The sequence below is a fragment of the Dromaius novaehollandiae genome, chromosome 1 (genome assembly GCF_036370855.1).
Source record: "Dromaius novaehollandiae isolate bDroNov1 chromosome 1, bDroNov1.hap1, whole genome shotgun sequence".
NCBI lineage: Eukaryota > Metazoa > Chordata > Aves > Casuariiformes > Dromaiidae > Dromaius > Dromaius novaehollandiae.
In genome coordinates, this window is record NC_088098.1 from 43,542,441 (window position 1) to 43,568,543 (window position 26,103).

The 26,103-nt window shown below is 38.8% G+C and overlaps 1 protein-coding gene across 1 annotated transcript; it reads left to right on the forward strand.

Annotated features, from left to right (window-relative positions):
- The first annotated feature begins 709 nt into the window (after positions 1-709).
- NTS (neurotensin) lies at positions 710-15,100 on the forward strand. The gene is made up of 4 exons (XM_026097116.2): positions 710-954; positions 5,165-5,226; positions 11,905-12,129; positions 14,162-15,100. The coding sequence occupies exons 1-4, from the start codon at positions 894-896 to the stop codon at positions 14,306-14,308; spliced, it is 495 nt and encodes a 164-aa protein (XP_025952901.2). The 5' UTR covers positions 710-893; the 3' UTR covers positions 14,309-15,100.
- Positions 15,101-26,103: the final 11,003 nt, after the last annotated feature.

The following is a 26,103-nucleotide window of genomic DNA, read 5'->3' on the forward strand; positions in this document are numbered from 1 at the left end:
AGGGGAAAAAAAATCCTACTGAAGTCGTGAAATTCAGTTGGAAAAAGTAAATTCCGCGGGATGCCCTGCAGGCGCTCTCCCGCGGCCGAAGCAATAGCTGGCCGCTGCGCGGTTACCCTCGGGGGCAGCGGGCGTCGCGCCGGGCCAGGTGTTACAGTTTGTTGGGCATCGGGCAAAAACCTTGGGCAGGCGGCGTTCCCCGTCTCTCCGCCTCCTGCTCTCCCGGCGGCTCCGCTGCCTGCGGGCGCCCTGCTCCCCGCTTTTCCCTAGCCGCGAGGAAAGGTAAAACCGACGGAGAGGGCGCCCGCGCTGCCCCACCGCCGCTCCCCGCCCCTCCCCGCGCACCGGCCACCCGAGACACGACTTTAAAACACATATAAAAAATAAATAAAGTAACGCTTTTCGGGGCCGGAGGAGCGTCGCCTTTCGGCACGACGCGCTCCGGCCGCGCAGGCGGAGGTGTGCGTGCGGGGCCGCGGAGCCGCTGCGCGCCCCCCACGCGGGGCGCCACGCACCAGCCCCGCTCCGCGGGGGCTCCGCGCACCTCCCCCCCCACCGCGGGTCTCCGCGTGCGTCAGGCGGCGAGTGGCGTCAGCGCCCCCGGGCGCGGAGCGCCGGCGGGGCCGGCCGCGGCGGCGGCGGCAGCGGAGGAGGAGGAGGAGGAGGAGGAGGAGGGAGGGCGCTTCCTCAGGAGGCGCTGGCGGCGCGGCCGTGACATCACTCCGCGGCTTATATAGTTGGGGAAGGGTCCGGGCGCCCCGCATGGTCCCGGCAGCCGCCCGCGGGAGGCAGCGGAGCGGCCGCGCTGTCTCTGTGTGTGTCTCTGTGTGTGTCTCTCTGTCCGTCTCTCCCCAGGATTTATGGACTTGCCCCGCTAGCGGCGGCGCGGCAGGATGAGAGCCCAGCTGGTGTGCGTGGCGCTGCTGGCCTTGGCCGCCGGCAGCCTCTGCTCAGGTAAGAGCCGCTCCGCGGGCGACGCCGCCTCTCTGGCCCCTGTTTTGCCCCCGCTCTCCGGGACCGAGGGCGGCAGCGGCACCTGAGGCGCCCGGGCCCCTGGAGCGGGGCTGCGGCTACCTCGGGGCTCAGGCGGCCCCGTCCGGAGGTGCCAAGGGGCCGCCCCTGCTAGCAGGGTCCGGCCAGCATCGCCTTCGCCGTCGCTGCCGTGAGTTTCTGCCTTCACACTTGCCATTCCTCCAGACAGCGTCAAAGGCGGCACCGATACCGTGCTCGTTGCTGTAGGCTAGGCACAGAGAGACATGTATCAGTGTAGACCCCTTGCTTAGCTATACACAATGCTACCTCATACATGATTATTGAACACCACCTAATTCCAAACTGGCGTAGAAATTACAGTTTCTACAGCTCCTGTGAATACCTGCTGTAATACAAGTCGGCATGATTATATCTCCACATCTTCAGGTTTACATCGGAGCCCTTTGGTTACCTGAAACACAGGTTAGGACTCTGGAAAAAAATTGCTAACGACTGTTTTGAAATGATGACAAAAAATGCTGAACTAGATGCAGATCATGTAGTAGGAGGTTCAATACAAGTGTGTTACTATTCCAAGAATAATTGTTTCAGAAACTTGAAAAAGAGGACTATGTATTAAAATGTGTTGCTTGCCCCTTTGGAAAATGACACAGCTAAGTCTGTGTGTGTCTGTGTGTGTCTGTGTGTGTCTGTGTGTGTCTGTGTGCATGTGTGTATGACAAAAAAAGATAGTTTAGTGGTAATTAAGCATCTTTGTACACATACAGACACAGAGCAGGTGTCAGAGAAATGAAGGTTTTGAAAGATAGGTTTCAAAACCCAGTCTTACTAACTTGCGAATTACTTTAATTTTTAACTCCACAAAATTTAGATGAGTAAATAAAGAAGTATCTTCACTATTCAGGAAGATTAACGAGTTCATAATTCTCTCTTTAGATGAAAGTTTCCAGTGTGTATGCTGCAGAAGAAAGATGTGGCACATATAATGCCTGTGTTTTATATTCCTATCATTTCAAATACAATTATTCCATGTGTTTTAGAGACCCACAATCTTCGTGACAGTGCTTAATATTTATCATTCTCTCCTCATATATCTAAAGCTTTTTTAAGTGAAGACATGGCTAGTATTTTCAGTGAAGAATATTCAACTCTGCTGTTTGTAGAGCCTGACTGAAAACCCATTAAAGTCAAAGATTTAAGTGGAAATTAAAATAGCCTCATAAAAGGGAAACAAAATTGTATGTATAATTGACATGATGTTTCATTTGCTTGAAAATTTGAAATTACATTTTAATGAGAAATGCCATTGGAAGGGCCGAGTCAGTTTTAATTAATATGGGCAATTATGTTATAAAGAAAATTATCATTCAGTTTAGTTTTCTTTTGAAAATGTTTGCCCTCAGGGGAAGGTGGGTTCTTATGGAATTTAACTATTCTTGTAGAATGCAAATATACGAATAGAAACATCATTCCTTGTCAATAAGCAGTGAATGATCAAGAGGACAGCAAAGTGTGTGGATTTTCTGCCGATACAAACAAAAACATATAATCAGACTTTTTATTCAGCGCTTTCTGAGAGTCTGTTCCTTTTATGCTTTTACCTCCTCCTCTGGCTCTTGCATTCCTATTTTATCTGTATGTGCTCCTGTCTGAATAGACACCCAAGCTTTGCTTCCTTCTTCCCTCTAGGAACCTGGAACAGTCTCCTAAGCAATGTTATCCAGGCTGCTTAATCAAAATGTTTCTTGATACCTAACTATTCAGCACAGCGCTCTACTTTCACATTTCAAAATCCGGGTGCTAAGCAGACGCATGTCCTTTCGTTGTCCCCAGCTGATGACCCAGGGCGTGCACCACAGATCAGGATGCCATCCACATGGGCCGCTCCCCTATTCCCAGCAGCTGCTGCTGTCGCTGGTAGAGATTAGGCTGAGCAGATCTGGCACTGCCCATATGGCTTCAGTTACTGGTAAAGTGGTTAAGAGATTAGGTAATGTTGACAACAGGTAGTGCTGAAGTGGAAAGCATTCAGCGAGAGAGAAGTTGCTAGTGACTTTCTGTAATACTGATCTATTCAATATTTTCAGTAGCAACCTCAATGCAAGAAGTAAGAGTGAGCGGTTGTAGTGTGCTAGTAACACAAGGGTGAGCATGAACATCCATAGAGAGGAAGATTATCATAACACATGGAAGTTTTTGATGACTTCAGTAATGAAATAGGAAACAGTGCAACAGTACAGAATGCAGTTGGAATTGGGAATGCAATTGGGAAATAATAGAAGTGGCTATTAACAACTCCCTTTAGCAGAAGCACACCTGTTGGAAGTGTTTGAGGAGATACAGAACTTGGTTATACTAGCTGACATCAGCCTTGTTATGAGATACTAAGGTTTTCCACCGTAAAAGGCAAGTAAAATCCTAACATGTACCAGAGCGCTATTTGCTGTGGCTAGTGGTAAGCATTAGGCATTAAGGTAGTTAAGTCCTGAGACTTTTCATCTGGAGTATACTGTACAATTATTCAGATTACATCAGGCACAGAGGAAGGCCATTCTGAGGACTTGGGGAATAGGGGGTCTATTATATGAGAGGAGACTAGGTGAGAGACTAGGTGAGAGACAGAGTCTAACAGCTCTGGGCATAAGCTTGCAGTGATGTATCTACATGGTTTCCAGGGGAATGGCTTATTCCCAAAAGCTTGTAGTAAAGGCAGGGTGATGTTGTGTTTGCTTGGTAACCATCATGTGAATACACCCTAAAAATCTAAGCTTGAAATGGCTATGATTGCTCTCAAAAAATACATGAGTTGGGTAAAAACTAGAAATGGAAAACTACCAATAATAGTGAAGGAGATTATATACTAGCCACAAATGAATTTGTAATTAGAAAGAAATTAGGCTTGAAATGAGAAGACGGTGAATAACCATTGATGGTTTGCAGGAATTCCCCAAAGAAGAAATGTGAGGGGAAAAAATAATCTTAATTATTAAGATGGAACACGATCAATTAAAAAAAATATTATAATGATCAGTTTCCTGTGCTAGCACGAATCTAGTATGGACTAGCATGGACTTATAAAAAGAAGTCCCTTTCAGTCCTATGTTCCTGTGGAAGTTAATAAGATATCATGGTAATGACTCCTAAAATTAAGGAAGAAGCAGAATCTCTCCACAGATTCTTCGGATGTTACATACTAATAACATGGATCCTTTTAATGAAACAGAGATTTGACTTGTATTAACATGGAATAGATGGTGCTTTAGTTTTGGCTTAAATGTAAGTGTACTGTTTGGGTTTGGACTGCCAGTACTCAGGGGAAGATAAAGGCTAAACAGAACCTTGTTTCAGCAGAAGGTTTAACTGATTTCTGTGTATAGCTCTTCTTTGGGTTGTGATTGCTGTTACATTTTCAAAGCAACAGCTCTTCCTTGTGCTTAAGTTAAGCCCGAAGCAGAAATGCTTTTAATTGTGTTTTCTTTTTCAAGAGTTACGTTTACCCTATTCACCAAATCACAGGTCTTGCAAATGCACTGAGCTATTAAAAGTCAATTAAATTAGTAAATAAAATCCTAAGGATTTCAGTTAGAATACTTTATCTTTGTGTATACATTGCAAGAGCTTGTATAACAAACTCTGCGCTATCTCAAACCTGTCATCAGTAAAATTATTCTTAATTTGTTCAAAAATAATTGAAACTAAACTTTGTTAAGTACTCATAACTACCATTAATCTAATTTCTTAGCTGCTACTTAAAGAATATTCTTTAAAAATACATTAAAAGTCTTCCAAAGTTAGCAAAGGTGACAAATAATAATTATCAAAATCCTACTGTTTTTGAATGAAAAATACCACGACAGTTTTTTTTAATGAAATGACTGCAGATTTGTAGGCCTTTCTAGCAGTGAATTGAAATTACTGTATCTTTCTACTCACATCAATGTGCTTTATCAAGCTTTAAAAAGTCAGCAAGTTTCCATTTTAAAATAATGATTTTATTTCATGCTGCAGTTACTTAAAGCCTCTTCACAGTCAGTCCCTTTAGATCACATTGCTACGCTTTTATCTAACATTCGTTTCAAAACTCATTGATGTGCCTAAATTCTGTGTGCTGAATTCAAATGTCTGTGATTTATGATAAAATAATAAACATATGTTTCTGATTTATTCCCAGATTCAGAAGAGGAAATGAAAGCGTTAGAAGCAGATTTATTGACCAATATGTATACATCAAAGGTAATTATTTTTCCTCCTCTAGCTGACGGGCAGAGAGCAAATAAATTCTCATTACAAACCGAGAAGTCTCTGCACAAAGTAATAACCTATGGTCTAGACCTAACCGTTCAGTGATAAACATTACTTTTGTACAAAATTTTCTTCTAGTTCAAAGGAAATTTAAAGGTGTTGATGTGACACACACAAAGTGTCCCTCACTCATAGTACCAGTACTTTCATTAAACTGTCGAAACTGTATTATGTGCAGAGATGTAAAGTTATATGAGGAAATGTGTTTCCAATACGCTTATGTCTGATGAAAGCTAAATTAACATTGAGTCAAATCCATAAGTGAAATTTTTATGCAGAACTTTTTCTACATGCATATAAAATTAATAGCCATAAAATGAAAGCTGTTACTACAAATGCTGATTTTGGTTTAGGAATTTCTTCATAGCGCTCGTACAAGAACATGGGGACATGACTATGAAAGTATTAATCTGGTAAACAACATTTCCTTGACAAGAGGCCAAACTCTAAGCGATGTACATGTTGTTTATTACAAATAGACAAAAGTTCAGTTCCAAGCTCATATTCATGTAGGTGAAGCAGCAGGTGTTGAACATATGTATTGGACAAGCTGACAGAGGAACACTTTCTCAACACTTCTGTTTTCCACAAACGAACTAAGAAATACATGCTTGTCTAATATTTCTTCAGCAACATATTGAAAAATAAATCCTGAAGCAGTTTCAAGGGCTTAAGGTGGAATGCTTTAACTCTTTGTTCTAGTGATGTTCAGCTGTTGCTTAATTTCAGTGGAAAATGAAATGATATTTTCATGACAATTAAGAAAAAAGAATTTTCTAAGTCAATGACTAGATGAAGGTTAAGGATAGAGCCTGCCTGGAAGACTTCTATATTTTTGATATTTGCTTACATGTGAACTTTTTTGCAATATCCTTTGAACAGCCTAGAATAAGAAGTCAGCCTGGAAGAGGTGATGTTTTGATCCTATGTGGTAGTTCTTAGGTTCTCATGTTCTTTACTTGCATGGTATTTGGCCTTAGATGCCAAACAAACCTGTTTGCCACTTGCTTCTCTAATGGAGAGAAAGATTTAATAGAGTTTCTTTTCCAGAGATAAATGTAAATGTAGGGGGCTGACAAAAATAGTTCTGCCTCTGAGTGCCAAAGCTTAATATACCCTGTGGGAAAAACCCTGAAGCTAGTGATATTTTTGCTACTGACTTCAGTGGAATTGTGACTCCCAACTCCCACTTCTATCTCTTCTTCTCTCTCAGCACACAGTATAGTCTCTGAACGAATTTCATACCAGATAACTAAGAATGCACAAATATAGTGCTGCAATTAATAATGCAAAGATGTTTGCCATCTACATACTGTGTTGCATACATCTACATGCAACATACTGTGTTGCATCAAGTGATTTGCTGTTTGATTTCCTAATGTTATATATGATAAGTTGTGACCCCCGAACTTCATAGAAGCAGTGGACAGATGGCAGAAACATCATTGTTTTAGCTCTGAGTGATAATGTTTTAATCTCCATTTAAAATTCATTAGTGTAATATATATTGTTTCTTGACATCAAAGTAAGGCATAGTGGAATGACTGAAAATGTATATAATACTGCACCTACAAGGAATGTACCACTATTCCATTCATTACTGAAATGACAGATTCTTTTTCATTTTTTTCTGTTGCTATCTGCTGGTTTATGACCTTCATTAGAACAAAACTATGTTTCTGCTAGCCATGTAGAGATATACTGGAAGTGTGGGAGACAAATTTAGGGATGCTACACATCATAAATGGGTTGTTGTGTACCTGAGATCTGGCTCCAGTTGAGGACAGTTACTGTTAAACTGCATTCATTGTCTTTGACACGGACTTGGTAATCAACATCAAGGGAAACCCAGCCAATTTAGATGAACTTTATGGTTTGCACCTCTAAGAGAGGGGAGACAAACAAACAAGCAAACAAACAAACATGATTATGAAAGCCCAGATCTGAAAATGCAGCAAAGTGGATTATCACTAGTGGTTCCTGGTATGTGTCTGGGAATTCTTCATGAGCGGGCACTTGTGAAGTATAGTATCAAGGCTATAGCAGGTGTTCTGAACTAAAGCACTCATCTTTTGCAGCATTCAGGAGTCTATCCAATATTATGTAAAGAGTTACCATATGGATGCTTATGACTTCACAGACTGTTGTACAGTGTCTGATGGCCTTTTAAAAACTACTTTTTAGAATCATCCCTGCGCTGAAACACTGTTTATCCCTAAAGAAGTATGTCCATGCTTACCATGACGTCTTCAACATTTAATGCAGTTTATCACCCTTCCCTGTGCTTACATCTCGAGGAAGATAAAAGGATCAAACATGTCCCTAAAATACTTTATTTGTCTTTCCTGTAAGATAAAATTCAAACAGCTATTTGGAAAACCTGGTAAGACAGCACGATCTGAAGTGTCTCAAATGCACAGATAACTATCTGTTATCTTGCTCTTTTGCATCAAATAACTAGCTCTATTCCCAGCTCCCAAAATGCTCAGCTGAACTCAAACAAGGCTGAGATAATGCTAGCTTAAAAAAACAAAAAAGGGAAGGGAAGGGAAGGGAAAGGAAGGGAAGGGAAAGGAAGGAAAAGTTTCTTTGAAGGATGTCATCACTAGAATATACTCTGCTTACTCTCACATTAAATTACTTACTCTCTCATTAAATTATTCTGAAGTCTTGGACCCTTTCAGTTTCTTATTGTTCCAGGATGTCTATTCCTGACTGGATATGCCTCGTCTACCTTGTCAGACAGACTAGGTTACAAGCTGTCTAAGAACTCCTGACTCAGTCATAGTATACCAATTCATTACGTTTACAGGCATTAGTATATACCATGGGAGAACTTCTGCTGTAGCAGAACTCAATACTATATCTACTTAAAGACAGAGACTATTTTATTGTTATTTTTATTGTCACATTCCAAGCAAAATTCGACTACTATTCTGAAAAGGAATCATAGAAGCACACAGGTAAAGACAGTGCAGACCTGCTGACCTAGTAGCTTATGCTGCTGAATACTACAGATATCTTCCAGAATACTACCAAAGTTATCTGAGCATCCTCTATGTCATTATCGGTTGTGGAAAAAGAAGTGGATCCCCCCTCTTGTTCTATGTAAACGAATTAGTGAAGCAAGACTAAGTAAAAGGAGTAAGGTGCCCTAGGAAAGGTACCATAAAAAGCCTTCAGTTCTCTGCATTATAGTATCTCTGGCATGATGTAAGCAAAGTCAGGGTGTTTTACCTATCCCTTAGTTACCTTGAATTTTACTTGATTATGAATCTAGGTTTCATCTGCTTTTTCTGCATAAAGACAAAAATATCAAAAATGACTGTTTTTTTCCTAAAATAATTAACATTTGAGAAGTATTAATTTTAACACAAAATATATTAAGACACAAACTGTATCAACAGGGTATCTAGAAGTATCATTCAGCCAGAAATGGAAAGAAAAAGGTAGTATATATGTTATAACTTGGGATTCTCTTTAGTCCTTTATTAGTCGAATCAGTTATCAAAGAAGGAAATGTTATTCTTCAGCTCATTTCAGTTTCTTTGTCCAGTATAAATTATCTTGCAAAATATATAAAAGGTGTAGGAAACCATATTTCTGAGTCTTCTTTCAGGAGAATGTTCATCAATGGAAACACATGCATGACATTTACTACATGAATTCTTCAGCATTAATGATATTTAAGTTCAGATTCATAATGTAGTCTCTTTTGTTCCATCAAATCACTCCTAGATTTTTTTCAGGTTAATCTTCAAAAAAGTAGTTCTATCTCAGATACAGGTTTCTTGAGCTCTTGCATGGTTATTTTCCAAAACATATCTTGAACAACTGTAGTTGGTATTGTGTAGGCCTGAGTGGCAAATATATCACATATTGAAAAAGAACCTGAACATTTGGGTTATAGTCATCTAAAACTGTATTTTTGCAGACTCCTTTAGGATATTCACCTTAGATATTTCACAGAGCCTACAAAACAGGGCTTCCTGATTTTAATGCTTACTGTAGTAATGAAATAGAGTAGGACAGTAACACGACTGCTCTGTTTAGTGTCTGGGCATGACCTGGAGAGCTCCACGTTCAGTTAAGAAATCATTTCACTCTTGACTGAAATGTTTAAAGTATTACAGTGTCATTCTGTGAGCTGGCAGTAGCGCAAATCAGAAGTAGGTGCACCCAAGTAAAAATACTTTGAAGTGATGTTTGCATGGTATTAACGGGAATTAGACTCACTTTACCAATGAGGTATGCATTGCAGACAGCATCACAAGGTCTGATTATTAGATATTTTTTTTCCCTCAACTTAGTAAGTAACAGCTATGATAAATTTTACCTAACTAGAGGTTGCTATTTAGGTATTTTGCTAATATATACACAAAAAGTTCTTTTAAACAAAAACATGCGTCAATCTAATGTAAAGCAGTAAATTTAGATGAAAAAGATTCCATAAATTATGTAGGAAGGCCTAACAAATTTCCCAGTCCTCACCTCTTCTCTCCCATTCCCATCCACCTGAATAAATCCCAATTTTAACCAGGAACTTTCACTTGCTCGTGTGGCACTACTTCTAGATCTCACTTTTTATTGCAAGTTAGCTAGAGAAGTGCTAACTCACCTTTCTTTCATATACCAAGGCTTGAGAAGTGCATTGGAAAAGCTTCCTCATTTGGCAGGAGAAAATCCATATTTTTATATTTCACATGTAGTTTAAAACATACCAAAGATCTTTAAATTGCAGTGGACACTTGCTCTTTTTGCTAATTTAACTTCTGATAATTAAGTTAAGTATTCTGTAAAGAGGTTAATTTTGTTTTGAACCTGTCACATCTTTTCAAATAATTCAACAGACTAATTGTGGCATCTGGAAGGGACAACAGATGAACCCAAAGTAAACAATGCAGAAACAATTTCAAGCTTCTGAATAAAATTTAGGATGTATTTTCTTTTTACTCTCAAAACAAAATACGCTTTTTCTGAGCCATGCTGTTAGGAATCTGAGAATGCATAGTGATTTTATTAAAAGGCTAAATTGCTGTTATATAGAAATCCATGTGTATATTGGAGTAAAGATTATGGTCAAAAGGGAATTTCTTGTAAGTAATACTATTAGTGATGTTAGTTTCTTGTTTTTTCCTCACTCCTCTGTATTTTCTTTCTCTTTCTTCAAAAAAAAAAAAGTAAATACTGACCAACATGCATAAATCTTGCATACAATACTGCTTTGTTAGGAAGGTGCCTTAAAGAAGCACCAGGCTGTAGGATTCTTTAATGATCAGGTAAGTAAACACCACATCTACACTCTTTTTTAATGGTGTTGTCACTAAGTAAAAGGCAATGTCTATATTACTGTAGTACATATATATAACTTTGTACATCCAGGAAAAGAAACAACAACCACATTTCAATTCCCAGGTAAAGTGTGAGCCTAATGTGCACTTGCCATTTATAAATAGGAATTTACTATTTGGCTTTTGATGGGAGATTGCTCTGTCACCAATTCCGGTTCAAGGAAACTAATTTCTCTACTCATCAACAAGAGGAATAACATTTGAAAGAAATGATTAATAGTGGGAGAACCAAGAAAATGGCAAGCTAAGGATGAAAACAGTGAACGAGGGAATTAGGTTTTCCACCTGATTTTTATTACTGATGATCAAAACTAAATAAAACTACTGCTACAATTGCTTGGAAAAAAACGTATCTATGGAAAAGTAAAAATGTTTCTTTTGAGCATTTTCCAAATGAAAATTTTTGGATTTTTGGCTTGAAAAGCTGTTTTCTGTTTTTTAAGAGGGTTTAAAAGTTAAATAACTCCTAAATAAGGCAGATTATTGGATCAAGCAAAATTTGGGTCAAACCATGCTGAAATGTCTCAGTTTATTTCTGTCTTTCTGCAACACCTCTGAACATGTCCATTGGGTACCACCCAAATACAACTGGTCTCAGTTTTTTCCATCCAGCCCCCAATCAGAAATCCACTATTTACACAACTCTGCTCCGTCTTGCGCTAAGCCTGTAGACCTTAGATTCTCATCTCTCAGGCTCGTTACTCTCCAGGATCCAAAACTCCCGGAACTTACAGATTCCATAACTTCAGACCAGCCTCATCAGACAGATTGCCCTGAAGCAGGGACTCCGTTCCTTTTCTCAGGGAATTTTGAAATGACTGGCATTCGTTCTGAACTGGGGAGGAGTGCCTAGTTAACCACAGGCATCTAGCTTGGAATCCAGTACTGGGAATTTGTCCAGTACTCTTGAATCATTGTCCTCATTTACACCTGTGAATTTATATTACATTAATTTCCATCAGTGCTTTTGCTTGCACCTATGCAATGAGTATGAAATGCTACCATTCTAGTTTGGTAGTGCTTTACTTTTTCATCCTGTATGTCTACCTGGGGGGTAAGGCAGTGGGGAAGCAGACTCAGTATGTTTAATAAATGAGTTGTCCTAACTTCAGCACTCTCTAATTATTGACTTAAAGTAGGGCAGATGAAAAGGACTTCAAACAAACAAACTTGCTCCTACCAAAATGTTTGACTGTCATACATTATTACTAAAAACAAAAATTGCAAAGCATTAACTAATAGGCATTTGTATTTTCAGATTAACAGAGCAAAACTTCCTTACTGGAAAATGACTCTGCTAAATGTCTGCAATCTTATCAACAACATAAACAACCAAGTGGGGGAAACAGCAGAGGTAGATGAAGAAGATCTCATTTCAGGAAGACAGTTTCCTGCTGCCCTGGATGGCTTTGGCTTGGAAGCAATGCTGACAGTATATCAACTCCAAAAAGTTTGCCACAGCAGAGCCTTTCAGCACTGGGAGGTAAAACAAACGGTCACAAATAATGTTGCAGCTACTATTACACTCCTAGGCTGTGTTTATCTTTTTAGTGATCTTTGAAAATCCATGTTCTAGGGTTCTTCCAAACCTCAGGTTCTCTGCTTAAATCACCCCTCCTCAATATCTGTCTAATACCTCTCTAATATCTATTATGTCTAACATCGTCTTTTCAAAAGGGTTGTGAGTTAATGTAGTTTCTGAAGAGCTAAACGTCTCTTTTGGATGAGAACCAATGGATAAATATGAAAAATTCTTAACTACAGAATTTCTCCACTCTTTGTAACCATCCGGAAGAACCAAACAAACACATGAAAATGAGCTCTGTGCCAGAATACAAAGTTAATATCTGCTTAATAGAAGAGAAATTACTGCAGATTTATTCAGACATAACTAAATGTAGGCAGGGTTTCTAAAAACTGTTTCAAGGACTTAAAACAAACTGGATTCAAAATGCATGGACGTATGTACATGTCTACATATAATTTTACTGGATACTCTGGACTCCTTACCAATGCTAGGAAACCAGCAGCAGGGGAATTATTCCCCTGCCCCTTAAGAGGACCTTGGAATTTGACACTGTGTGTATATGACATCACTGGTCCCAAACAGTGTTTTATAGCCCATCTGTGGTGTTTATCTTACTGTCATGATCACACAGAGTCACACTGAGTAGAATCCACTTGAACTGTTACGTATTGCATTAGGAGTTGCTTCGGGTAGGGAAAAAAGATATCATGCCACTGCCCACTTTCCAGTAAACAGTTTCTTCAGCTATACCAGGTTCATGGACAGTCTGCTGAATCTTCATCCCTTTTATTTGCTGAAGCATGGCTCTGTGTTTTAAGGCTTCTGTTTCAATACTTTGTATCTGCTGGGATTGCCCATACAAAAGACTGCAGCATCTTCGAGAACCTGAGTTTTCTGAGGCTCCTCTTCATCAGTGCATTCAGTGCTGAAAAGGAGATTTTGCAGTCCCATCACCTTTTGTGATAGTTGGGAATCATCACTTTCAACAGTAGCATGCAGTAGCATGTGAAGTTTAAAAAGTAATGATATTCCTCTCTCAGCTTAGGAGTAAGGTTATGAAGTGCAAAGATTTGTACAGCAAAAGGAGAAGGGATGGAGCCAGAAGGCAAGAGATTGAAGAAGGCTTGAAATAAACAATATATGTAATGAGAAAAGTTCTTGTGATCTTATTCATCCAGGACTGACTCCAAGTCTGTTGAAACCATGAATCTTTCCATTAATTTCAATGAAGAGTTTAGATGACTACTCATTTATTGAGTAATTAAGTGAGTAACAGAGTTTGATTGTATAGGGAAATACTGAGGTGAGTATAAAAATGGTTTTAGTTTAATGCCTTTCAGGTAGGCAGTAGGATTGTGTTTGGCCATGGAAGAATGCAGTAATAGAATGGATGAACTCGTAATAGATAAACCGAGAACTAATATGAACCAAACACTTTAAAAACTCCAAGTAAAATTCAAAAGACAGTTATATAACATATTTTGATTGACAAAACTTTGACTTTCTTGTGATTTATTTATGTATTTTACACATTTTTTAGTTTTTAGTTGTAGGAAGTTGCAGATAATAGCTACTGGTCAAAAGCTGAAGCCAGCAAGCAGTGGGTGTCTTAGGAGTTTTTTAAGCTAAACTAAAGTTTATAGAATGACAATTGTTAGGAATTTTTCACTAAAGTTTGGGTTCTTGTACAGGAAGGACGTATTCTCAAGTTTCACTCTTTCAAGTGAAAACCAGCACTCTTATTGATATCAGTGGAATTTAAATAGCACCTCCATAGGACTCCTCAGCTCATCTTTAGCCTGATCTTAGTTTAGTGTTTGGGGGGGGGGGGTTGTTTGTTTTTGCTATTGAAACTATTATGGTAAGGATTTTTCCTTATGGGAGATGCTAAGACAAATTTTATAAAACTCTCTAGAAATTGTTAATTTTCATTACCAAAAAACCCCCAAACCCCAGATACCATGGTGTCTCTTCTTGCATCCTACAGTTACTTCAGCAAGATACTTTTGATCTAGAGAATTCAAGCCAAGATAAGGAAATAATGAAGAGAAAAAATCCCTATATTCTGAAACGGCAGCTACATGTGAACAAAGCTAGAAGACCGTACATACTCAAGAGAAGTTCATATTACTGATGCAGCCGAAGAAAACTATGTATATTTAGTTTATAGGTAACTGTGCGTTATGGTTATCTTATTTAAATCTAAAATCGTACTTGTGTGAAAATATACTATGGAAAATCATCAAGATGATAACATAACTGTGTCTTTTTTGCAACTGTTGTTTCTTGAATGTGATTTTTTCCTACTTGAGATTAATTGGACCAATACATTTGCAAATAAATCTAGTTTATAAGCATGATGTATTGTACACAACTGAGATTTCAATATATTTGTTACAACATAGTACTCTTTTTCTGTTTTATAAAGCACACCAACATACACCAAGTAAATTGATAGTGTCCATAAACCATATGGAGAATCTTACAATTTCTTAATGGAACACCTCAGACCCATGCATGCATGTGAGTTTTTGTGTAATGCACTAGTCAGAACTGCCATCATTTTCTCTATATTGACCATTTTAAATTATTAAGGATTAGGTCTAAGTAAGGGAGGAAATACTATGAACTGACTGTTAACTATTGTCTGGCAATTTCAGATTTCATATTGTAGAGGAATTTAACTTCTTGACTCCTAATTTACTGCTCAATTTACTGTCATAATTTGAGAAAACCATGCACTAATGAGACTTTAAAAAAGTATGCTAGTGTGAACAAAGCCTGATGCCCTTCCAAATCTTGTCTATCACTGATTAAACGAGGAAAGCAATTTATTCAGTCAGGAAAACAATTTATGATGTTTATCTAATTTATGTATACTCAAAGAAAAAACTTTTTAAAGACAAAAAATAAAAGCTGATTCGCACTCGTGTGGTGTCACTGGAAAAGTTACAACACATTTCTAGTATAAGAAATACAAACATTCTGGAAAAACACATTTAGAAGAGGAACTAATGCTAGAACATTTGAAACTTCTCATTGAAAGGCATTTCCCTTCCCTCCCTCTAAAAAATAAGAATAACGATGGGCAGTTTCAGGAGTTAAAGATAGCCTTCCAAGTCCGTCCACAGGTGAAGATCCCAGTATAGAAAAAAAAGTTTATAAGCCATAAAAACTCTGGTGCCATTTGAGACTCACACATTTTCCAGCTCTGTGTCTCTGATCCCTACACCAGACATGGACTCTCAAGCCTCCAAGGCTCTGGTCTGGAAGAAGACAGTCTGAAAGAACGGGGGACACAAAAACAGTCAGAATAGGTAGATAGTCCATGATCCAAGAGACAAGAAGGGCAATCACACAGGCTGCTTTTGAAACCCTGAGTGTTTTCTGTTTAAGATATTTCCTCACAGCATTTCTGCTCTAACAAGTTGCTAGAAAAAAACAACAAAAATTCCCAATCTTCTCATAGATGAGATTTTATGTCAATTACTATTAAGCATATGTAGGGATACACATATAAAAAGCATATCCATATCAGTGGTTATACTAAGTTTGTTACACAGGAGGGGTGGTTTTGTGCTGTGAAATGTATTTTCATTACACTAAAGCTAATCCTACTTCCCTTCCTCACTGCAAATGTTGTGAATCAGTTTATTTGTTAAATAGCCACTAAATGCATGCATTCATAAGATTTAACTGAGCATGCATTAATTACTATAATAATCATTATGATTCAAAAACAGCAAAGTACTTAAGCACATTAGATCTCAATGGTTTAAATGCTTTAATGTGCTTAAGGGCTTTGCTTAAATAAGATTCTAGTAGATTCATAGCCCTTTAATTTTTTAATGAAACCGTTGTAGAATTAGACTGGAGACATAATATGCTCTGAAGTAGCTAAGAAGCACTCCTCTTTCCTACAAAAATGCAAGCTTCATAGTCCTATTATGGACACTTTAAATTCTAAATTACCTGTTGATCTGAAATAACAAAGCAGAATAGAGTTTGTTCAAAAATTCACTGCTATTAAAATATGAGGAAAAAAAGAGACTTCAGCTCACTATTTACTATGCAACATGGACACACAAAAAAAATAGGCTGTCACAATCTACTTCTCTGGATGTGCAGTTTGAGTATAGGAGTTAAAAGAATGTAGGATAGGGTAATAGGAGTATCATCTGGGAAAGAATGTTAAAATTTTCAAAAAAAATGTAGGCATCCATATTTCATTTTGCAGATGGTTTAGGTATTCAGGGTGATGGCCAAAGGATCTCAAATGATGTTGTTTAAGTGTCCCACCCTTATCTAGTGCTCTACCCTTTAATTCAAATTTATCCTGAAAGTGGCTGTGTGCTGGTTCCTTGCAATGTAGAATTAACAGATTAGCCAGGTTAACTGATTGAAAATGGCTTAAATGGCTTACTGCATTAAACTGTGGATCTGGTCAGCTACTGTGTGTCGCTGGAGGAGACATATCTTAAAGTGTGGTAGGAGGTAGCCTGTTAAGTTGTCCTTTAGCCTTTGATGGAGATGTTCGGGGAGCTGACAAAGGAGTGAGTCATCTAGAGCAGGTGAAAGTTCTAACTAGGCAAGGAAACAAAATCTGTAATTGTGGAATGGTCAGTAAAGATACAATAGCTAGAGATGGTATTTCAGGTTAAAATGAAATCATTGGTGAAAAAGAAGCACAACAGCATAAAAATGTTGGAGAATACACAAAACCCATGCTATTAACCCAGATAAACAACATTGTAAAGTGACATTTTGATGCCTGAGAGACCCTCATTGTCCTGAAACCTCCTTTGATTTCTAGGTATTGCTACCTCCTGTTGACCTCATTGCTGTTGATTGCAGCCATTCTTCAGCCCTTATTTTGGAAAATAGCTGCAAAAAATAGGCAGGCTTATACATATTTGACCCTATTTAGCATATTCTTTTGGTGAGATCCTTAGGGTATGTGTCTTGGCTCTGTGTGCATTGCCTGTAAAATCAATGCTATATTTGCAACAGCTATGGGTGCTGAATGAACTTCAGGTCAGAGAAGGCCCCCACAATATGTAAAGCTTTGTAAAAGCTTTTTTCTTTTCTTCCACCAGTTCATAACTGCCTTAAGTTTAAAAATGTTGTTTTGAAGGCCATTAACTCAGATTGTCACCTTGGCTGTTAGAAACATCTCTTGAAAAGGACAATTTTGTTCTTAAAAGGCAATTACCGACAGATTTGCTGCCATTCTCTGTCTCCACAGAGGAACCCATTTCTTCTACATAGTCCATTGCTGATCCTCATATGAAGATGATATAATGAAGATGAATAGAGGAATAATTATACCAATTATTCACATACTGTGTGTTTAATTCTTTCTCATACTCCTCAAATACTGGATATTGTCATATGGAGAAGCTGCATAAACCTCTAAGCTATTTCTAAGGTAGAATTAAAATTAACAGAGATTTAAATAGATTTGATATGATATTTTTTGAATAATTATTCTCTACAGTCTCACAAAGCCTCTATGCATAAAAAGCAAAGCATAGAAAAATGAATACTTTTATAACCTCTTAAGAATATGTTTCTTAGTTATTCTTTAAAAGGAACCAGATTAAAAAGTAATATTTATTGTTCTCAAGTTTTAATATGTGGTGATAAAATAAGTCTTCAGCTTTCTTGAGTCTTGCTTGTGACATAATATTTGCTGTTTTCAGTCTTTTGTAATGTAAGTCTAAACTATGCTGTAGGTTGCTGGGAAGAGTTTATGGCTGTGGTGTAAACAGAGTGGATGGATTGTGGAGTTTTGCAGCTTAAAAGAGACAAGTGATTTAATTTTGCAATCTATGATTGTTGCTGTGGCTCATACTCTGCTCTTACCTAACCCACAACTGAGTCATTATAATCTGGTCTCGATCTCTACTCTCCCAGATTAGTTTTCAGTTTGCACCACGCTGTATCAAATTGAAGATACAAGCCACGACTATAATACTTGTATATAGGAGGGCAGAAACAGGAGTAGGTCCTTCTGAAGTTCTCCAGGGTTTCAGATTGATCAGTGATGTTCTCCTCATCCAAAACATTGGACTGACTAAAAGCAGTCACAAAACAACAGTTGCAGAAAACCTGCAAGATAAAGTCTTGAAAGGTGACTGTAGAGCCAGAGCTTGTAACTTGCTCCACGTTGGAAGCAAAGAAAGTGAAAGGAGGGTTTGATCTCTGTTAGGAACCTGGACAAGGATATTTTCATTATTACCAAACTCAAGCATTCAAAAGCCATGAGTGAGGCTGCAAAAAATGTAAACTTGAATAAAAAATCCTGATGTGTAAGTAAATTAATAAATGGATGGTGAGTGATTTTTATTTCCCTCTATTTACTGTGCTGCCAGGGTGCATCAGATTCACATTCTCAAACTTTGCCAGCACTAAGAAGAGCTTGATGGATTTTTGTTTGTTTGTTTTGTTTGTTTTAAGGATTACTATTGAAAGTTGGCATTGTCATCCAATCTCTTGAATATAGAAGTTGATATTTTAAGACTTGCACAAAAAATAGTGTTGATTATCAGATTTCAAGAAGAGCCAAATCCAGGATACGTGGATGGATCTGAGAGGCCCAATAGTCAGACTGTGGACTAAAAAGAGCTTCATGGTACCTCATTAGCATACAAACTTTGGCTGGCCACAATTAATGATTCCTCTGAAGTAGAGATATGGGAAACGGGAGGTATTCAGGGGCTTCTAGGAGAGGTGTTAGCTATTAAGAAATATAAAGCCTTCAGGAGCTGCTAGCTGCCCAGCTAAGGCTTTCTGTTTCCACATAGATGAAAGCAAACATCTGTCTCAGGATTCTCCTCAGATCTCCTCTTATAGAGGGAGAAGGTGGGACTACATATAGTTACACTGAAATTACCGAGGGGCGACAGCATTTCTCTGAGCTCCAGTGGGCACGGCTGTTTTGATCCAGAAGTTACAGCCCAACGTTAGTCTAGAACCGTTTTCAAGATACTGAGCTCAGTTCAGAGACATGAAAGTTGCACTAGGAATGGTTTAATCTATCTTGCTCTTACAGTACGGTTGTAGGAATGTTTTGCAGGCTGTGTTTCGCTTGTGTCTATGGAAGGGGCTTCTCAGACAGGCTTTTCTTGCTCTCATAAATGTCTTCAAGCAGCCTGAGGACAACTGTCTAGATATGGCATCTAAGCTACTTAATGCAGTATTAACAATATATGAATGAAAAACTGCTGGGCTATTATGTCAGTGAATCTCATTGTAAGGATGGATTTGAGACATCTCCAGAGAAAATCTGGACACTGTTGTCATGTTTTTTTTTTCTGATTCATCATCTGAAAATCCAAGCTGCTTAACAGGTTTTGTAATCTTAAAATTTAGATTTTTAAAATATATTTCTTTTTTTCTTTTCCAGAAATATTTAAATCAAGGCCTAAAATAAATATGTACCACAAAAAAGGAATTAGTCTGTAGTATGTCAAGCATCATTTTTTAAAGAAAGTTGTCCATGGAGCAATGTGACTTGGAAATCTGGACTGAATGATGTGGTGCCTCAAAAAAATTGTTTCAAAAGCCATAATGCTTGTATGAAGTTAAAGATATCTGTTCCTTATGATTAAAAAAAAATCCTCCAAAACAAAACAAAACAAAACAAAATTGTCTATATTGTAGCAGGTATAAAAAATGTCTTAGAAATATTTTATTTAATAGTTCTTTCATGGGTGGAAATCTCTTTGTTTTTTCTTTTGTGTAGTAACAAATCCTTAGAGTAATTGTATAACCAATATGCTGCAGTTGTTGTATTTTAGTATCTTATTTCCTGATCTTTTAAATAAAGAGCTGTTTGGAAAAGGCAACAAGCCTTTTGATCTGTTCAAAAAGTAGGAACCGAAGGAATAACAGAACAAGTGGAACAAAGACGTACATGTACATACTCAAAAATGGATAAATTTATTCAAATTATTCTGAATTTTGCAGCAAATGAAATATAATTTATGGGGCTATGTAACTGCAGAGTACTATGATGCCATAGCGCTCTCTGAGTTTTACAACAATGGCACAGATTTCTAAATGATTGTCTTTAATATGCAGAAGACACTGAAGTAACAAGATTGCAGCTGCTTTTGAAGCTGAAATCCTTGGTGAATACTTAACTGCCATTTTCTCAAAAGTTGCCATTTACTGAAGGCAGTTTTCAGTGAAGTGGAGTTAAAACTTAATATTCCAAGAACCTGCCTGTGCAGAATAGGGGAGTTATGGACATTACCATTTTTTTTTATAAATATCACCCTCACCTCCACTTTACCTTTTTGATTTTACAACTTCTTATGTTACAGAGTTGAATGGAAAGGAGCTGTTAGGGGACAAACAAATGGGAAATACAGACAGATAGGGCTTTTAATGGGAAAATGTGGGAGATGCTAATGGGGTATTCCTTCTGTCTGGCTCTAGCCAAATTTTTCTTTCTTCCTAGCTTTTCTAGGACATACTCAAACCCAGAATCAAACCAATAATTTGAGGCCTAGAGAAAAGAAAGGGAGGCTCACAAGAGATAAGAAGAGAAAGAGAGATATGCAGAGAAATCTGCAAAGTAATCTAGTAGCAAGTTAGGTCTTGCTAGTGTTAATCAAGAACCAAAGCAGGCACAGACTGAATAAACTAGAAAGTACAGGAGAGTCTGAAAGAGGAGGGTTGCCAGTAGATAATAGTGAGGGCAACCATCTGGCACCAGTTCCCAACGCTTTCCTTGGATCCAGAAAGATGACCTGAAATTGAGAGGTTTCATGTGGAGAACTCTTAAGCTGGAACTGCAACAACTGCAGGAAGCTGCTCAAAAAGGGGAGGGAGTGGGTGGCACAGGGCAGCAATGAAACAAGTCGGACTTAGGTCAATGATTCAGCAAGCTCTGCAGAGCCAGGGGTATCAGTGTTGCATAGGACAGAAATACAGATTGCTGTAATAGTTTGGGGTTGTCAACAGGCTAGAGAGTATTTTTGTTAAATGCTTGTATAGTATTTAGCGCAATAAAGAAGTCCAGAGACTGTTTCAATACAAAAAACCCAATGCTTACATAATAAAAAATAGACTGAGTTGTTCCCTGCATACAGAAAAATTAACTTAAAAAGAGTAGATTCAGTTTTTTTATAATATTATTTCTGTGGTACAGGTTTGATCTTTTTATCTGTACTTCCTTTATCAGGACTTTCTGTTCCATTTACTCTAACAGGTCTCCAGTTTGTTGCTCTGGTTCAAGCAGGGTATTTTATTACTTTGAAGGAACAGAGAATGTTGAATGAATGTGTGTGGTTTCGAAAAAACACAAGTCTTCCAGGTTCAAATCTGGATGATTTCTGCATGCCCAGCACCCTAAACAGCATTTCCCTTGAATGTTATTGGTACAGGAAAATAAATGTAAAATATCTGCTGAGAAGTCACTCACTCTGACCATAAACTGAAATGATCCAGGACTGCTGATATTAAACTTCATACAACTTCACCTTGATGACACTACCTTTATGAACCCCACATTCTCATGTTCTTTGGGGAAAAAATACCCAAAAGCCAAAATACCAAAAATATCCTATGAAAAACATCTGAATCTTTGCAAAACTTCTTTTCCTTCAGTATAAGATCATGCAGTCGTGTCTGGAACTGTATCTTTAGTTAAGTAGGCTTTAGAGACAAAAGTTTAAAGAAAAACTCCAGAAACCTATATTCTCTTGAAGAAAGTCATCTGGAACTGGTCGTTGAATGAAGTACATCTTCAATATCTAGCATAATCATGGCAAATCAGACAGTTTACTTTAAATCTTGCAGGTCCTGGAATGTATGCTTCTGTGACATAGATGAATATAGATTATAAACAAGATTTCTTCTGAGTATTCAGCAAGGCAGAAGGCAAAAGAAGATAGTGCTGTGCTAAAACATTTTTGAAGCCTTATTAGCAGCTTTCAGTAGTGTGTGAAGAAACATAATGTACTATTTGCACCACTTCCCAAGGCATATCTTAATGTAAAAGAGAGAGCTGACATTTACTGTGAAAAGTCTTTATTTAGATAGAGTGAGTGTTAAAATATCCAAAGCATGGTGCTTGTAAACCTGATTTCTGTTCACTTAAGCACTTCAGTGCTTCTCTGCTGCTTACAGAGCAGAGAATACATCTGCCACTTAGGGGGTACAGAAAGCCTCTCTGACTCATCTTCCTTAGCTAAACTTTTACCAAGAAAATGTGGTCGGCCACAGGTGTGGATGGGAAATGATAGCTCAGATTCATCATTCTAGACATTCACTGACCTGGAAAATATGGAAAGCTAAAGCTTACTAAAGCAGTACACTTTTGTACAACACAGTTGAAAGGGTTTTGGAAAACAGGGAAGTAGTCAAATAGATGGACAGCATTACTTTGAGAGTACTACCCTTATATATAGATACCTCTGATACACTGATGTATAGATACACTCGCGCAAACACACAGACACACAGACACAGACACACACACACACACAAAGAAATACTGCCCATAAAGTCCTCTGCCATATGTTTGTTAAGCTCTATCTTATAACAAGAAGGTCTTTGCAGGGAGATCCTTTGATTTACTAGCAAAAGATGAGTATTTATGCTTGTTCGATATGTAAAAAAAATGCTGATAATTTTATAATTATTCTTGTGCATTAGCGGAGCTGTCCAAAATAATGACCCAAAGCTTATCTCATATAATATTGGTGTAAACCGAATAATTGCATCATCCACCTGATGGTCATCTTCCAACATTCACAGAGTCAGTTCCATGTCCTGTGCAGTTACATTTGGACCTGAACCAAACATAAAATTTGGACTGGGAGAAGAGGGAAAGATATTTTTCTGATCTCGCTTGACAGAGAAGCCTCGCTCTAGCTCTAAGACGTCAGTAGACATATGAAAAAAAGCAGATATGGTGATAGAAGGTAAGACTTCTGGAAGCTGAAAATGATGAATGAAAAAAATAGCGTAGGTGACCCAGTCTGAAAAGGGAGTAAATGGTTACCATTAAAGCCAGATAAGAAAGAAAAAAAGGGAGAGGGATTTGCATGTTAACCACATAACATTAGTTCAACAAAAAGTAAGCCTATTTAAAAAGATGTTGCCATCCTTCAAAGCTGCTTTTTTCCTGACACTATGACGAGCTTATGTCTGCCCTCTCCCAAGAACAAAAAACAGCAGGTTCTTACCTGTCCTAATTGCTTTCCTGGCACTGCAGAAATCAAACCAAGCCTTTACCAACAGTGCTGACAGGTGAGAGCTCTTGCTCATGTGTCAGACTTCCTATGGAGGAAGCACTCAGTCAGTAGTAGAAAATGGAAACGCACTAGCCAAGGTCTAATCTCACTTTCTGAAAAGGCTAAACTGATATCCTAAGCATGGGTCTCCCACTGTATTTTTTTTTTTTTCCTTAAGCTGGTCTCTAGAAATTTGGCCCATCCTAACTTTTAGGAGATCAGCACTACTGGGAAAAAGGGAATTTCCTCTATAATTCCCAAAGAACATTCTGACTGTTGCATGGATTGTAAAAGCAGGGTTATTACAGGAAATCTGCTGTGAAGTCAACACAAAAGACAATAGGCATACAAGGCCAGGCCACAGAGTTCAATCTTTCACCGTTTTAGGCAGGCAGGTATTCTACCTTTCATATGGAATTCATCCCACCTAGGTGTCACCACCTGAAAGTGGTCTAAGCCAGTTATGTAGACTTCCTCCATGGTGAATAGTGAGAAAGAGGCACTTTCTGGGAGAAAGCCTGCACAGATATCAAGTACTTATCTGTAAACCAGCAGTCTAGCCTGGACTAGACACTTAAGTTTAATGTTAGAAAGACAGTAAATGAATCTTTCTTTGAGCCCAAAGTGATTCATAGAAGTTTCCCTATACAATCATCATCAGATGAGAAATATGAACCAGCAAAAGAAAGAGTTCCCTTAAACAAAGCTTAAAAAGAATAAAACAAGTTTAAATAAATAACGACCTTCCTTACATGTCCTGGTACCACAGAAAATATTTTGCAAGTCCCATGTGGGATATTTGTTGAGAATATGTTTCAGAGAACTATCAAAGGTTTAGGAAATATTTCTGGAAATTAAAAGAGAAGTAATGTTTCAGGTAAAAATGGGTACAATAAAAATTTTAGTAGTAAGTTTGTATTACTGAATTCAAAGATAATGATTCTTAAATTCCAGAGAAAATACTAGCATGTGGCAATGGCTGTATTACATATCTATAATTAAAGAAAGCCTCAAAGATTATTTACATAAGGAAATATTGAAAAAATTCTTGCACTGTGGAAAAATGATTAAATAAATTTTTGTTTCAAGGACTTCTATTCCACGAAACTGCCATGGCCACAGACAGATTAAGAACAAGCTTATTTACATATGTTGGGGATTGGAAAATTTTGTCACTGAAAAAAAACAAGAAAGCTTGAGGGCATTCTCTAAAAGGGAAGCTGACAACTCCATGTGAGGGAATATTGCATTTAGTCTATTTAGGTCTTAATTCAGTAAGTATTTGGGAATGTGTTTATGTCTATGTACTTTGAGTATTCTACTTACAACAGAACTACTCCTTCTTCATTTTAACTTATCTTTGCAGTCAGTGGTATCAGTTTTGTTTTCTTTTTCATTCTACAGATTATCCATGTTTCTAGGTGAACCTAAAAGATCTAAAAGATAACAACTTTGCATTTATAATTCTGTATTCTTGTAGGGGCAGACAGCGAGGGATTGGACAAGATAGAGTTAAGGAGCCAAAAGCCTTGGGAGGAATAAATAGCAGTATGTAGATAAGGTAGTATCCGCACGGAATGAGAAGGAGTGATGGTGGGAACATGACCTTCGAGAAAGTACTGAAGCGGGCTAGAGCTTATATATAGGGCTTGCTTGCTTGAATGAAGTTGATTCTGATCCAGCACATCGGAGTCCGTGAATCAGACCACCACAAATGGTGCCCGAACAGGGACCGAAGACTGACTTCGTCCAGGGCTGCAGAAGCAGCGGTTAGCTGAACCAGTGGCAGAGCCCGGCTGAACAAAGAGCTGCTGAAAGGAAGCAGAAGGGGAGCTGCTGAAAGGAAGCGGCATTGCGTGCAACAGGTTACCTACCACTGGATGGAGGTACGCATGGGAGTCGTGGGAAATGGAATCTCCCTGCAAGATAGGTCCGTGCTAAACGTAATGCAAAAGACTTTGAAACAGCACGGCAGAGATACACCCCCCCAAGATCTCCAAATGTTATTGATGTCGTCACACTCGAACTGTCCCGAGGTGAATTCCATCATGATTTATAGCCTTGGTATGTGGGACTCAATCGGAGTTAAGCTCTGGGACGTGGCAACAAGAAACGATAAGACAGCGGCAGGACTTTTAGCCCCATGGCATACCATGCTTGAGACCCTGAAAGAGCATAGCAAGAAGAAAACACAGGGACCGGAGGCACCCGCAGCCCCCACAGCACCTCTGTCAAGCGACACAGTGGTGGGGGCGGTGGGTGGACGGGACTCCCCAGGAAACGACCCAGACAATCCATTTGACCCAGGGCCGATCGATCCAGAACAGGAGCCGGACCTCTATCCACCTCTTAATGTGCCTTGCTGTGTCCATCTTACGGCCCCTTCGGAACCACCGCCCCCTCAAGAGGCGGGACTGCCCGCGAGTGCGGACTGCCCACAACCCCCCCACTGACCCGGCCTTCTGGGAAGGATCCATCACCCCAAGGCCGCTCGGCGGGGCGTGACTACACCTGCCGGGGACGCCCACTGCCTGCCTTCTTCCCTCCCTCCTTTCCTTCCTGCCTTCCTTCCCCTCCCACCCGGCCCTTCCTCTCTCCGCCTGGTGCCGTCACCGCCGAGCAGCAGGAGGAGAAACATGGGGAAAGCGGAGCAGGCCTCAGCCTGGAACCGCAGCATGAG